At 44.4% G+C, this 16,233-nt stretch overlaps 1 protein-coding gene across 1 annotated transcript in view; it reads left to right on the forward strand.

Annotated features, from left to right (window-relative positions):
• Positions 1 to 16,233, forward strand: part of LOC131883706 (uncharacterized) — a 53,757-nt gene that overhangs the window by 9,752 nt on the left and 27,772 nt on the right. Inside the window, exons 2-6 of the mRNA XM_059231227.1 lie at positions 6,778 to 6,910; positions 7,876 to 8,111; positions 9,490 to 9,810; positions 14,270 to 14,421; positions 15,252 to 15,396. Of these exons, the coding sequence (XP_059087210.1) occupies positions 6,778 to 6,910; positions 7,876 to 8,111; positions 9,490 to 9,810; positions 14,270 to 14,421; positions 15,252 to 15,396 (987 nt within the window). The remainder of the gene's footprint in view (positions 1 to 6,777; positions 6,911 to 7,875; positions 8,112 to 9,489; positions 9,811 to 14,269; positions 14,422 to 15,251; positions 15,397 to 16,233) is intronic.

The raw sequence follows: 16,233 nt of genomic DNA on the forward strand, positions 1-16,233 counted from the left end.
GGGGGGGGGTTGTCTGCTTCAGTCAATTAGGCGAAAGAGTGCGAAAACGAGGCTGGTGAATCAGGACAGATTGAGACGAGACTCTAAAGCACCTCATTATAACGCTACAACCTTACCTAGTGTCTAATGTCGAACTTCCGTTCCAGCGACACTTGAACAGAGACAGGCACATTTTGAATCAACGTGTTTGGGCGATCGTGGTTTTGTTATTTAAGCACTACAACAATAATGACAAGTGGAACAGATAAGAATCATTTTTTAATCCAAGGCTGGCAATGACGGGGTCAATAGAGGAAGCCTCGTCATTTCTAATTTGATTTCAAAGTTTAGTCAATTATGTTCTCTCTCTAACCATTATTCGTTTACCTATCTTTCACAAATATGTGATGATTAATTTTTTCGACAAAGCATGAAATTGAGTCCCTGTAAATATCTGTCACTTTTTCATTGATCACAAGCACATTATGTCTCTATTGTCTAATAAATTAGCCAAGAACTTTCTAATGAAATGGCTAGTACCATATTGTAGAAAGATGTTGGGCCTAAGGAAACAAATATACTCGACTGGACATGTTGGTTTAATCAGTCAAAAGTAAAAATGTTTGTTCAATTGTTTAGGTATAACGAGCATGACATGTATGGATGGCCTGAAGTCAATATGTTAAATCTTAATTTCACCTGTGTTCGAGTTTTACCAACACCTGCGTCAAAAGGTCGAGTCAATACTGTTTGTACCAAAGTCAGTACAAAAACTGGGTTGTTTTATTGCCGTTTAACGACAGATCAAAACGACCATTTCATAAGCGCAGATAAGTCCTGTTAAGTGGAAGGTTTATCTTCCATGAAAAGCCCTCTTTTGAAGCCAAACTCTAAAAAGCTGGATTGTAATGTGCTTACGCTGATAGATTACAAACCAGTGTTGCATAGCTTGCCCATTGTTTGGTTTTAGGTCAGAAAGTGCTACTAGACTTGACCTGAAAAAAATCAAGGAATGATTTAATTCGGTGGCTGAGAATGGCAATCTATTTCTGCCGGCAAACGAGTTCCATTAGTATCAGTTTGTCTTTGTTTTGCCCCGCATGAAGCCTTTCTTTATTTTAGGAGCGCTCTATTTAGATCGACAGTCTTTCCCAAGAGCGTCTTTGAAACCAACTGTGCAAAGAAACACACCCCTATGGATCTCCGTCACGTCAGACGGAAGTTTATCTCCACAATTCAAGCTGAATAGTGTCATTTCCTTTTCCTGCAATGTCTAAAGAGTGGCTCTGAAGTCGGAACGTCTGCAACGAAGACGTCTGTCTCAACCTTGATGATCATCCGGTTCTCATTACTCGCAAAAACTGTCTCAGAAAGGGGAACGACGAATTCGGGAGTCTCGCCTCTTGTTGATTCACGGAGCTGAAAACTTGAAACCTACATCTTCAAGTTTGGAGAAATTAAATATGTTTTAAAGAATAAATAAGCAAAAGGTCACGCAAACCGCGGGTCCACTGAAAAGTCAATAATGTGACCTTTTTATGTTCAACCGCTCCTTGGAAAAGACACCTTCAACTGCAAATCAGTGCTAGGTTTATCCTCGGCTTCGATGCATTTAATCTTTTACACGAGGTTTAATCCTCCCACACATTTGCCTGTCTTGTGTATGCCTTTAGTCGGGTGTGATCTCCAATTTCAAACAATGTCCTTGCCACTTGACGAAAACATGCCCCTCATGAACCTAATAGCAATGCCAAAAGGGTACACTGTTCCGAAACACCTGTAACTCAAAAGCAATATTTAGTTGAAAACATTCCTTTTCCTGAAGGCCGATTGTTCCAAACCATAAAGGGTTGATACGCTGGAATCATTTGGATTTGCCTTTTCACGTTCAAGAACAACCCTGATGTACGAGTATCTCATTTCTCGTACATGTCTTTCCTCAACAAATTTGAAACAGGGGGGGGGGAAAGTTGATCTCTTTCTCGCCTGAGTTTAGCTTTGAGGAGATGCAAACTGACTGAGGAAAAAAGTTTGATTCGTTTTTATGAGGTGTGAGAGAATGTGCTCGCTCTATCTCTGGCAAAGAAGGAGCGAAAGACACCCAAGAGCTCACCAAGCACTCTAGGCAACTTCCACATGATGGGTTAGCTTATTTTCGTTTTATCTTTATTCGAGCTTATTGAGATGGATCTGTTCCATTTGGTGGATTCTCTTCGTCTCATCTCGGTTTGGGATACCCGAAAAAAGGGGGCTAACCTACACTTGAAGTCCATTAGCAAATTCGGTTTCGCCCGAGCCGTCAATGGAATTTTGGATTGATCTCCAGCGAGGATATTTCATTTAGGGGGGAAAAAACCCGAACGGGTTCGGTGATTGTTCTTTTCATTTGGCTCTCTAATCGGCGGTGGAGCTCTTCTTCTTTTTTGCCTCTTCTTCTGTTCCGGGTTCGCTGGCCATTCCAAATAATGGGAACATTACTCAAACTGAAGAACGAGTGAGCGAGCTACATGCACGCATTGTTCCATTCGTGCTTTGTAGTAGGTGGAGATTTCGCTCGTCATGACTCACCAGTGTGGGAACAAAGCGGGATTGTGCGTACATTGTGCCAAGCCCACCAATCCTAAGTAGAATGAGAGCAAGAAAGAAATAGAAGGAGTGAGTGTGTGAGAGAGAGCGAGTGAGAGACAGGAGTTCACCTTTGGGTTTCTGGATCATGATGAGAAATTGACACACTAGGCTTGGGCTGACACTTCATAAATATTCAAGAAGACGGCGTCCGAAGATGGCGACGATGAGGTTGGAGTAGGTATTTTTATGGCATATCCTCTCTGTCTTCACCCGTTCCTTTTGGCAATCAAGTGCGGAGCGAGAAATCAGGAATGTACGAATGTCCATGAGACAAGGTCAAGTCACACGACCCCTATTCTCGCAAATGTATTACTACCGCAACTACTACAAGATGCGTACATATTTTGAACACGATGGAATTGCCAATCGGGGTAAGCATGCGAGAGGAAATTCGGAACAAATCCCCCTTGATCAAAGTTATACTGAATACTGTACAGTAGAGAAGAATTGGTCTCATTGCACTGGCTTAGAACATGTTGCTTTGAAGAAGTGAATCCCTTTGCTTCCTAAAGAGCGTGATGATTTCGTTTCAATCAGATAGTTTGCCAATACCTACTACCATGTTCATTTGGAGAAAATTACTCCCCACTTTTGTACATTAAAAACTATCAATGTCTCCGAGTTTCAGCAATGGAACATGCGAATAGAATTCGCCCAAATGAGCTAAATGATAAGTACCGCTCAATCATTCATGCTTTATTGCGGGTTTCTCCTTCACAGCTTTCATAATTCTGGAGTACCAAGTCTTGGTTAATGAACATTGTAATGTCGAAATTCTTCATTATTATGCTTATGGAGGTTTTGTGTGCGTGAGAAAAAGACACCAAATGGAAACTTCTCCTCGAGGCTGAAAAAAATAATCCTTTTGTACTGCTTGGCTCCAGCGTTTCCTCGATTCTGGTTTCACTATGGTTTCACTCACTCACTCAGTCATTCCTCTTGTCCCATCCTAAAGAACCTCATTCCTGTCCAGTCTGTTCCCTGCAAGGGCACCAAGCGTCTGACTGGTACAATTCTATAGTTCCACAGTTCTACAGTTCTATGGGCAACGGTGCCACCGTCCAAATCAGCCCAGTTGATCTCAGATATTGCAGGGAAGCAGTAACTTATTCTGGTCCGACCGTCCGTTCATGACCGTGTTCCTAAAATGGCTGGATTCGTTCGTTGAAGGGCAGCATTGGACTTGATATAAATTTCCAGGCTAGCTGACTGGCCTTCTCGCTCTCATTGCTTGTAAACAAATTACCCTCGACATGACAAAGCTGATGGCCAGAGGAACAACGCGTCAAGGGAGTCAAGGGGGTTTCCGCTATCCTCTTTTATCCACTTGTCTTAGCTGTTGCTGTTCTTTATCCCATCCTATCTGAGAGCTCCACCATGCCCACTATAGGGATCCATAAGGGAGAATGATGCTGGAGTTGGCCCACCATGTGGACTGTATGCGTATCCTAATTCCGAGATCTCGTTGCGAAGTTGAACACATCCGAGAGAGAGTGTCCTCTCAAATATCGAGTAACTTATTTGCCTGAAAGAACCCGCTGGTCCATTGGTTTGGACATGGAGGATGGAACTCATTTCTCACCTGGCCTCCGACTTCCAACTCACCCAGGAAAGTATACCAGGCAGATTCCCCAGATAAAGGCATCGAGATTTGCGCTGCCTTCCTTTAGTGGCGGCGGGCTGCGTGGACCCATCCAGGTATATAACATTCATCAGTACCTTCTCATTGGACTTTTCTCATTGGATGTGGGTGGGCGCGAAACTAATGTTGCGACAAGTCCAATTTTCCGCATAACATGGCAATAAACATGTAGCCCACTCACATTTGCTCAGAGAACAATTGCCAACCAACTTGAAAGTGAGCGAACACTATACATACGTATAAGGGAGTGAACGTTCAAAAGACAGAGACAGAAAGAGACAGAGAGAGAGAGAGATAAGAGAGGGACCTTGTGCCGCCATAAAGGCCGGACAAAGCGAGGGTTTGTTTGTGTCTAAATAGTCTTTTTGCATTCATTCTGCCAAAGATTCCGGCCATTCATCTTATGAAAATAATTGCAAATGGAAGCTCGCCCATCGCTCCCGAGCCTGCACCCCGTGTCCTTGCGGGCTGGCCGACTAATGCATTTCACCACAAAGTTCCGGCTCTGCTTGCTGACTCCACTGAAAAAGCCGGCTGAATGAGAGAGCTTCAGGAGTTTGGGTGCAGATGACAAAACAGTCAAGTCTCGGACGGGACACACAGCGCACATGATCCAAGGGAGATTTTGGACAACAATTTAGAACTGCATTGAGGAACAACGAATGCTTCTAGAATTAGGCCACCATGGGGAGTTTCTGGCCTTATCGCCATCGCCATTTGACAGGTGACCTACCAATCCTCGAGTTCAATTCGAGATAGCGAGAGGGGCACGAGGAGCTTGCAGTTTGCGATCTTAGTGTCCCAATGGGCCATTTGGATGATACATTGCAATTCACACTTGGCCAATAAATGCACCAGTCGAGGGAGAGAGACTCCAAGGGTCAGATTACAGATTGCCTTGTTTACTGGGTTACTTGTTTGCTGCGTAATAATAAACAAACTTCATTGAGTCCCATGGACTCCAATCATTGGATCTGCGATTGCCGGCCATTGGATTCTATGACTCTGAAGTGGGCGGGCAAGTTCTGGGAACATTGGAACAAAGTGTTCAAGCGCCAAGTTTGGTCTTCTCATTGGTAATCTATTTTGAATGGGACGTTTGGTGCATGCATGCATGCCTTCAGTGGACCCGGCACCTATCAATAAATTCCAGAGATCTGCATGGACCTTCATAACAATAAGTTCACCCATCGCAGAATTCATTGAAGCGACAATGTTGTCTCATGAATATCGTATTATATGAACGGGACTCGTAAACTTCTTTTCAGGCCCATGATTGGAACAAGGGCAGAGCGTGGAGGACGTTCTAAATGCATTTGATATGGGAGCACAATGTTTTAGCATTTTATGGAATAGGCATACAATCTCACATTTGAATGGATCCCGTTTCTGAAACTAAGGCAATCCCTTTCCCCATTCGGCCTGAAAAATATGGCACCTTTTCCATGATAAATTAGTTAACTTTGGTGTTTTTGTGACACCAAACAACCTTCAGGTGTTCTTTGCCAAATGCAATGATATCATTATGAACATTGAGTCCCAATTATTGCAATTTGGATTTATGATTTTCCCATGTGGTAGAGGCAAACATATTTCAATTTGATTTTCGTCTCAAACGTCCTTTGCACTTGATTTTTTTCCATACACCTTGTAAGTAAAAATCAATTTTCCTCCTTGACTAATTGAAAAGGTGCCTCAAAAAGCGAAAAAACACTTGCAATGTATTTATCCTTGGACCGGTTTCTCTTGCCATCCAGTCTAGACAAAGCATTGATATCCAGGTTTCTTGCACCTGATTCTCAAAGGCCAGTGGATGAGTCACGTCTTTGACCACGTTGGCCTTTGCTCGACCAACTCGTGACTAATCGGCGAGCGTGTTTCATTGGAATTCAGTTCGTTTATTGACCCACTTTTGCCTCGTAACTAATGGATATTTGGGGCAGTAGAAGCCTTGAACATGAACAATTCTAACCCCCAAAGGACTTGAATGACAAGTCTGGAGTGACGACTTTTTGTTGTGGACAACCCTGAAAAAAGGTCAGGGCCTTTTCTCGTTGTTCTGACTCCCGGAATGAATGAGTGGCGTAGTTTAAATGAGCTGGAGTTGTTGAGACGTTCCATTTCCGGTGTTAGAAGCAATATTCAGACCCTTTATTTGCTACGCAAGGCTAAGCCTAGCACAATCCCGAATTTTTCAGAAAAAAAGAGATTTATTGTCATTTGTCATGTTGCAACAAGGGATATTTCTCCTCTTAGTACAGTGTAACCGTTGGTCTTGTTCAGACAAAGGATCCAGAACAATGAACCAGTCGGGTTACTTGGTTGGTTGGTTAGTTAGTTGGTGGGTGGGTGGGTTGGATGGGAGTGGGCGATATTTAGTGGCTGCTCTTAAGACAGTCAGTTATTAGACTGGATGATTTATGGCGAGACCAAAACGGACCCTAGAGGAAAGAATGGTCATGAAATACAAGATTAATTGTCAACACGACTGGGCCACAATTCTTTCAATCCTGTGCTCTCCTTTTCAGTTATTACCAAAGAAGTGACCAGCGTGATCGGGGGCAAAGCCCAAATTCCGTGTGACCTCACCGCTCCATTCCCTTCGGATTCACCTCATCTGATCTTATTTTACAAGGATGTGTTTGGCACGCCCATTTACAGGTAAAAATGATATGTCTTTCTTAGCTTTTGCTCCCCTGGATTCAATGCATTGTGTTCATCAAGGTAAACCAAACCAATTGTGACTTTATGACTTCCTCGTCGTACCTCATGCGATCCTTTGGGGAACCCGGGGAACCGGCACAATTTCATTTCAACATTAAGCGATAATGACAGGGTTGCTCAAGCATGACTTGTTCCACCGATCCCAAAGGACGTGTTCTCTCCATTCTCGGCTTACTTCCAGAGCTCGCCACACAAAAGCTAAACAACAAAGCCCAAGCCAACTCTGTCGACGGAGTTGGGAAGGAGCTCCCCAAGAAAATGGAACACTAGGGTATTCTCCCGCTTCTATTTGTTTGCCATTTTCAAGGCAGCCAACGAATTCTCAGGGACCGACTGGCTCCCGCTGTGGGTAGTCCTTCACTTTGATGTTGTATATTCTTGTTTCCCGACTTCCTTCGCGTCCATGTGCGCGTTGTTCTTTCCAGGTGGGATGACCAAGGTCACAACTATGCACTCTTTGCTTTTTCTTTGGACAAGCAGACATGCAAAGCGTACATTCAACTTGCCATGACTAGTTTCTTCACCAACATGGTCCACATTGGTGGCAAACCACATGGTCTAAGATTTATGGCTGCCTCATTAACGTGGGTAAACAAGCCCTCCAATGAAGTTTGGACCCGTCTCGTTCGATTATATGTGAATAGGCGTTGGAGGGGATTTACCAGTATTATTTTGGTAGCAGAATGCTCAATAATGATCCCGAAGCGTTGATTTCTTTTTTCTTTTTAATCAATCGTTCAAACTTTGAATGGGGAAATGGAGCTCCTTCAAGATTTGTTGCAAACTCTTGCTCTTCATGCACTATAACGCAGTGAGAGAGCCATCCATTGTTTACTGATTCAATCAGGGTAGCCCTTGACAATGGCTAAACTTTAACCTTATTGTCTTTCCGTCGTTTATAGCTTCGACATGCGTCAAGGTGAGAATGGCCGACATTGGCGCGATAATGGAACCTTGGGTAATCGGGCCTACTTCAAGTTCTACGAGACTGGGATGTTCTCGGAAACGGGTGCTCCAATGATCCATTCTTTCCTCGGGATCGAGCCCCTTCAAGTTCAAGATCGTGGGATCTTCCGATGTCGGGTCGATTTCCGAGAGGCTCCGACCAGGAACACAAGGATCAAATTGAACCTAATTGGTAAGACTCTGGCCGTTGAAGGTCATGTACGTCCATAAGCACATTCACACGATTCGATTCATCACCTGGATCGTTTGTTTAGTCCTGGAAACGACACTTTATCAGAATCGATCATGAGGAATGTCCACATCATAATTGATGTGACCCTAGCCTGAGAAAGATATAGAAAGGGGGGTATGGCGGTTGGATGGAACCAGATAGGATTCAAGTTTGCTGCCATGATCGGTGGTTCAAAGGGAACTTTGACATGGCATTGGAAATCGATTGATCGATAGGCATCAATTCTTATGTCAAGCACTTTTTTCTTGGACCTTTTTTTGGCCACCCTAAGTTGAGGTCATACAACAGGAGATATTTTGCATTTGCCGAAGGCAACGGGTTTTCATTCATGTTTAGTAGGGTGGTTATGTTCCATCGACGAATGACTTTGGAACAGTTGTTTGATCAATGGCGAGACATGAATATTCCATTTCATTTTATGACACTCATTAGGCGTTGGCATTTGTTTATGAGCTCCTTTCCATGGCAATTTCAAGTGTCTTCATTGGCTACACAACTAGAACTCTTTCCTGTTAAAGGTCTTGAAGTCCCACTTGAGTCTTCTAGAGACCTTAGACTTTTCGTTTAGGATAATACATACGTCCAATGCAACTTCTGTATCTTTTTTTGCCTTGCATATTGAATTACTAGCGCTTGACAAGTGAACGTCAATTTGCTTGATTGATTAAGGTGAATTCTGTTTCGAGTGCGCCGTCAGGTATTTGATGGGTGGATCCGTTTTCATTAGTTCGTTTATGGTGGGGACTTGTGGAACAATTTAGCAAATGGATTGGAACCACTGCCAAAGGGCTCAAAGGAAGTGGAACAATTGCGGGTGACTTACTGGAAAGGAAATTTTCCTTTTCAAGGGGACATAACCCCCGAGGAAAAATGGTTCCTAATGGATTGGTGGCCATTTCTGAAATTGCAAAAATATGCTAATTTGTGCCAGCACTTGCAAATTATTGCAAAAAGCTGAAGTAAGGCAATGGGAGTTGATGGGGTCGAAAATACGAGCTCATGATAGCAATGATGCCTTTCTTCACCTCTGGCTTCCAATTGCCTTCGAAATGCATCGTTGAGTATGAAGATATAAGGTTTTTTTCCAGAGGAAAAAATTGCCCCTGATTATTCGTAAAGGCCCACGCAATCTTGAACTCCAATATCGCACTCAGCATCCCGAAATGCATTTCAAATCTGTCCCAGCTATTATCATAGTGAAAGGCGATGACATAGTATGCTTTTCTAAAAATAGGCCATTTGCATTGTCCACCGACGAGTTCGTTTCGTTTGAAGAAATTCCAAGTCTCTCACGGACAGCCATCTTGTTCCATTCTAGTTCCCCCAAGTCACCCAGTGATCCTCAACGAGTCCGGCCAAAGACTCGTTTTGGCCACGGAACATGTCCGTGAGGATTCCACGGCCGTGTTAATATGTGAAACCATTGGTGGCGATCCCTTGCCCCGTTTGTCTTGGTGGCGTGAGAAGACCATCGTGGATGATGTGGTGGAGGAAGTGGATGCCAAGATCTTCAAGGTCAGAAACACGCTGCGTTTGCCTAATTTGAAGCGCTCCGACCATGGAACGACGTACACGTGCAAGGCGTTCAATACGAACCTGACGGCTCCTGTGGAGACCTCGATCAAGATCAATATGGTTTGTAAGTGATGATGATTCCCATTCATTCAGTATCTAGGTTTCTTTCTCCCATTGATGTGCGTATACTAGTGTGTGTATAATGCATGTACACAATGTTACTGCATGAGTGGTTCGGTCTGTCAATGAGAGCGAGTGCATTGTGAAACTCCGTGAAGAAAAGTTGGGATGGACGGTTCACCCTAATCCGGACTGATGTTATGGATGGCGGCGGGTGAAAGAGCGAAATCCCTTTATTAGTTCCATCCGAGCAGCTGCCAAGGAGTTTGGCAAACTTCATGGAAGTCTCATCTTGCGGGTTCGCTTCCTTTTCTCGGATTGGCCATGGCAGTAGCAGCACTAGTGGTGGTAGTGGTAGTGGTGGTGGTGATCCTGGTCGGTCTCGCTGTGAAGTTTGAGAGAGGCCTCCTCTCCCTCCTCCTCAAGGTTCGATTAATGTCCAACTTTGGCCTTCAATCACGATTTACGATTCGTATCAAACATCTGTGCCCGGTTGGCTTGGTAAGCTTTTAGTAAGTGTTCTTGGTAAGAGCGAGCAAGAGTCGACCTCCAAGCCACAGTCCCAACGATCAAACTTGAAAACAGTGCTGAGTTTGCCAATGCGCCATTGATCATGTCGAGATCCGGTCTGGAGCTTCCAAAGCGACGGATGCCCAGCTAGCCACGCCAGTGGTGTCTTTCAGAGGCCTCCAGTTATTTGGCGGAACTGTCAGAAACAATGGATGTTATTGAGAAACTTTCCAACTGAATGTTTATTTTGTCCGAAATCTCTTTGGAATGAAAAAGAGTGTCTGATCGGTATTCGGTGAATAGAAGGACGGTGCGCACGCAGAGGAACTGTTTCAGATTTTCCTTATTTGCTAATGAGGATGTTCCGGAGTTGCATGTTTTTTTCTTGATATCAGAGTGGCTCGGTCCTTGGTGATGTTTCATTTCCATTCGATTTGCTGGCCCATGCTCATGGCTGTCAGACACGATTTGCTCCAACCGCAGTGCCTCCAAATCACCCGAAGGCTCCTTTCCTAATCATGTCCAATCATGCACCCCCTTTTCCACGGACTTTCCCAAAGTTCCACCCAGCCTTGATGGCCTGACCTCAAAACAGATCTCAGTCCAGAAAGAGAGAATTATATGGATCCCAGTCGGGTCTCAATGGCACGGTAATGGGAACGAAATATGCAATGCCTTCTGCAAACCAACAACAAACCACTCGGGTGGTTTAGAACCAATCGGAGAGCAAAGTTTTAAACTGTGCCAGGAATATTCTGCTCTAGGTTAGTTTGGTACTGTCCTTCAATGAACCATGTTTTATGACTAGACCAAAGGGGAAACTGGGAACTATTGCGCACTCAACAAAAGCTGTTTTATGGATCGTTTTGACATTGGACTACGAGCTGTGGGATGGACAGTTCCACATGACGAACTGGAATGGTTTAAGTATCTATTACTACGCGATAAACTCGTGCAATTGTCTTGAAGCGAACAAAAAGTCTGGGTCTGGAATGAAACTACAGTTTTCTCGTCCGCGTTGTTTTCTCTTGCCACAATACAAAAAAACTGTTCTATTCCCATATGTTTGGTTTGTTACTCTTCCGTTTCCATCTTTTATGGCCTGATAAAGACGAGATGTTTGATTAAGTGGTCTGGGCGCAATTTTTCGGATCCTCAGATCCTAATCGATCTGGTTGCCCATCTAAATTGCATTCAACGAAACCCACCGCAACGTTCAACCACCAATGAAGGTCCAAACACATTCAATTGGTCTTTCTTTCTTTCACGCTCTCTTGTTCGCTGCCCTATCCGCCTATTTTGCAGTAGATCCTTAGCTCTGGACAATGCCCAAGAAGATGCGAGGGCTACCTTATCGTCCTCTCATTTAGATAAGGGCCCCGGAGACATCAATTAATGTAGGGAAGCTCTAATTCTTCTACCTTCCACACGTGGACACAGGCTGTAATGCATTCCAAGGCCGCGAAGAATCCAATTCTGTCTTCACCAAGTCCAGGAACACGACTTGGTTGGCCTTTCTCCCCACCGTGAAGAAGTTCCAAGAGGATGTTTAGCCTTTTATTAAATTTATGGTCCCGTTGTCAAATAGAAAAGGCTGTGGATGCGAGGCGTGTCATTTTGGTGGGACTGATAAGACTAGGTCACAATCTGTCTGAGTGAGTTTCGAAATAAATCAAGGGTGAGGGCAGGGTTTTGTGTGAAACATTTAGTGGTTCCCCTGGACCATGGAACCGGACAGCAGGAAGGAAATGTTCGACAAGACCACTTGGCCAGAGAGAAACTCGTGGGTCCACGAACGACGTGGTCCTTCTACTACGTATAGGTAGTACTACGTATACTGTGTCTACGGTCTCGAGACAAAAGCACGCTTTTTCTTCTGTTTCATTGAACAATCAACTAAAACTTTTATTTGCTCCTTTATCAGCTTCTGGAAAAAGAGTCATCCAAGTTTTTTATTCTCAGTTGAGTGCACGATACTGCCAAAGAAGACCCATCTAGTCTGATGAAGACAGTTCAGCGTCGCCATTTTGGCTCCACTGAAGCTTACAACATTCATTAGAGTAAAAGCCCAGAACTGGTCAGGCCCCGATCAATTGGCAAATGAGGATGAAATATGCCTCGTCATTGAAACTGAAATGATCCTAATCGCTCAACATATTATGGTAACCCTGGTGGTCAGTTTTCGAAGGATTTTGACCGAAGAAGTTTTATTGAAGAGTCGAGCCGAAATCAGTCAGTGACGGTCCGGTTTCGTGTTTCGCCACGTTCTATGGCGAACATCCAATGGAACATGAATAAATTGGCTCGTCCCCTCTCATTTCCCTTTTGCCAGTGGTGTGTACGTAGTAAACACTAATTTTGGAAGTTGAGAATTCCCGGTATGGCCTTCCTCAGTCCGTGGTCGTTGTGAGGGATCTTTTGTTACTATCGCGGCATATCCTGCCCTGTTCCCCTTGTGCAGAAGTCCAAAGAGCCCCAACCTTCAGTTCAGCAGGCAAGAATTCCCAGAAATCTTCCCCGCAAACTTGGAAAACAATGGAACCCGAGCTCCTGTACCTAGGTAGAGAGGCAAACCTGGAGACAGATTGAGCATTACTCATCCTTTCTCTGGGATTAGCTGTCCTACCTAGCCACTAGTTTTGGCTCAGAAAAGTTGCTATCCTGTATTGTGTTTTGGACACGTTCCTCGGCTATGCCATGTTATTAGCAAAAACTGTCCGAGATTCCGTATCCTGATCCCCGTTCAAGGTTGATAGAGCTCTGGCGTTCAGAGCTGAGGAAGGAGTCGTCGGACTATGGTATCTGCAGTGTCGTGACTATTGAGAAGCTACCACCAAATAAGTGGTCCAACCAAAAACTGTTTTCTCGGTTTCGTTCCAATGACAACTATCGTGGCTTTCGTACAGAAGTGTCGGAAGAGATTATCAAAAAGACGACGTCCTCTTTCCTAGCATAAGGCGGAGACAAGAGTGAATGTCTTTGAAAGCTAAAACTTTGAATGACTTCCGCGTTTGTTTAAAAGGAACAGCGAAACAAAGACCAGCAAACAATATGGACCGCCAACTTTGGTACCACTGACAATAATGATTTGCGCGACGCAGATTGAATTTCAAGGGATAAGCCCTGGCTTCAAAATCCGTCATGCCTGGGATGTGTGAAAAACGCATCAAGCCATCATCAATTTGAAATGATTTCCCTTCTTGATCCAGGTCGTTGGGGTGCACTTTTCCCTGCGCTTCGTTTTCTATGAGGCTTCATAAAACCTGCACAAGACAATCATTTCCCCCATTTTGGGCACAGCCTCGTCGGGCACCAAATTGGAACGCCTGGCCTGAGCGCCATCCTCCAACACGGATTTCCTTCGATTAGACAGAAAATATTTTCCATTCTCCAATCCTCTCTTGAATTAGTACGTATTGAACTTGAATTGGGAGAGTAAAAACAACGAGCACCCTTTCCTCCTCTTTAAAATCGAGGCTCGTTCTTTCACTCGGACTCAATCCTCTAGATTCATGATATTAGGGCCCCCTCCCGTGCTTTGCTGTTACATTGAAATAAGATGCATCTTTCCTTCGTAATTTGCTCAATCATCGATCAAAGGTCGCCTCGTGGCTCCTGGTTCCCGTCCCCCTAGAGATTTTTGGTCAAAGAAACCAGTTGGTGGCGTCGATCAGCCTTTAGGGCCAGCTGCTGGGAGAAGGAAAATCTGCAGATAATCTCAATAGAGAGAGATGCTCCCAAGAGCGTGGGGCCATCGGCCATTCTCAAGCCCCGAGAAAGAAGAAAAGAATTCATCAAGCCGGCCAGGAACATCTCTGCTCGCGAAAAAAATGGAATGAACCATCATTAATCACACGTTACTGAAAGTTCACCCTGGTCTTCTTCAAGGTCGCAGATTTTTCAGACATTCCTGGCTTGCGAACTAATGACATGTTCCCATTTTTCTATTTCAGTCCCACCGGTCCGTGCCAAAATCGTCCATGAGTGGGATTCCTTTGTGGCTGGTCAAGCGTACAACGTGAGTTGTCAGGTCCTGGGTTCGAGACCCCCGGCCATGACCTCGATATTCGTGGGCTCCAGCCAGCTCCGAGAGGTCAATTATAAGGTGAATCGTGTTTTCTAGGTAGCTTAGTACAGTTTATTCAATAAGGAGGCAGAGGAGTGGAACAAATTTATATGCGTGTCAATACGCTAAAAGGTCCCTAACTTTGGAGATGGTCATTAACGTGTCCCTTGTTTGGGACGTGAACAGAATGTGCTCATGAGAGAAGGAAGTGCTCTCGTGGTCGTTGTTGTTGAGGTACTTGGGTATGTTGATGTTGTTAGGGTGCATTGGCCAAAGTTTTGCCTGTTAGGCTTACTAATCAAGTAGTGGCAAGGTTGCCACTGTTGCTCAACTCACGAGACCTGTTTGCTCGCTCTCATTCCTCCTCCCAAATGACTCGATGTGCTCGAGAGGAATTCTCGCAGGGCCTAAAGAATGAGCTAACTTCCGCAACATTTACCCTCGAAAAAGAACGCGGTACCTCAACCTCAGGTACAATGTACGTTCACGTATAGTATGGCAGTAGGGAGAGTCGTTCATCTTGAAATGTCAATAAGAGAGAACCACTATCGTTTTTGGCAGAAATGATGTAGAGGCCCATTCTCGTCCCTCTCATGGGAGCAAATTGAAAAAGAAATTCACCAGAGTTAGGCTGAACTTCAGAAAAAGAGTGCAACTAATTCCTTATTGATGATGTCTACGGCTGTCATCAATAGTTTTAAGAGCTCTTGAAACACACTCTAGTTGTCAGCACAAATGCCAATGTACACTGCATGTGTTGGCGCTCATAATTTTCTTCCTCACAATGACTCTGGCTCTTCGCTGCCGGATATTGGCTCCAATGGACCCGGAAAACAAGACCAGTACATCTAAATACATATAACTTCCAGATGAACCCCATGGGCAACGTGACCACAACCACGGTGATCTTCATTCCTTCCCGAGAGGATCAAGGCAAGTTCTTGTCATGTCGAGCCGAAAATATGCATTTACCCAACAATGCTGTGGAAGACCAATGGAGAGTTCAAGTGCATTGTGAGTATCCTGTTCGTACTCATGTCACATTAATATCTTCAGGATCTTTCGTGGAACACGAAACAAAGCATTTATGCGAGATGCTCCTTGTTCACCTTTGGCACAAATGCCCTAGTTTCTGAAAAGCTATCGCAAGACTCTTTTCGTTCCAATGTCCAGAGAAGCCTGCAGGCGAATCCCTCAGGGAGTTATGACAAATGACAAATAGCAAAAAGGGTTGGGAGGTTAGTGGGATAGGTAGGAGGGTGGATGGATGGGTGTATTTATGTGCTTTTGAGTGAAGAGAATGCTTCGCGAATGGAATGCGAGTGTCAACTTTTGACATCTCCTCCAGCCCACTAACTCATCTTTCTCTCTCGCTCTTCCATCTCATACTAGTTGAGAGTAAAATTTGAGCTTTCAGTCTGGCTTTTCTCCTTCGACCACTTTGGTATTTGGTAATACACCCCAGCTTCCGAGTTCCTGGAAGACTTATGCCTGATCAAATTTAGCTCACCGCATACGTTTCCGTGGCACGACCGCATTCCCTAGGTGACCTTGGGACCCCAAGGGAGCTCGGCATTCGTGCGATTTCGAATACTATCATATAAAGTGTATGTTATAAGGTGTTAGAGAAGAACATTGCTGTACAGGATGATCGGCATTTATGTTGAGTGCTCCAAGGAGGAGCATAAGTATTGAGATTAAATGAAGTACGAGGTGCTATGTGCCACGCTACCGTTGTCATACAAGATGGCTCTCTGCATCCCTTGAAGGTAAAAGCTGATCCAACCCCAAACATTTCTCTTCCAAATTAGTGTCAAGGATTAGCAAACCAAAGGCTGAGATCAAATTTGT

This window comes from Tigriopus californicus, chromosome 7 (genome assembly GCF_007210705.1).
Source record: "Tigriopus californicus strain San Diego chromosome 7, Tcal_SD_v2.1, whole genome shotgun sequence".
NCBI classification, from domain to species: domain Eukaryota; kingdom Metazoa; phylum Arthropoda; class Copepoda; order Harpacticoida; family Harpacticidae; genus Tigriopus; species Tigriopus californicus.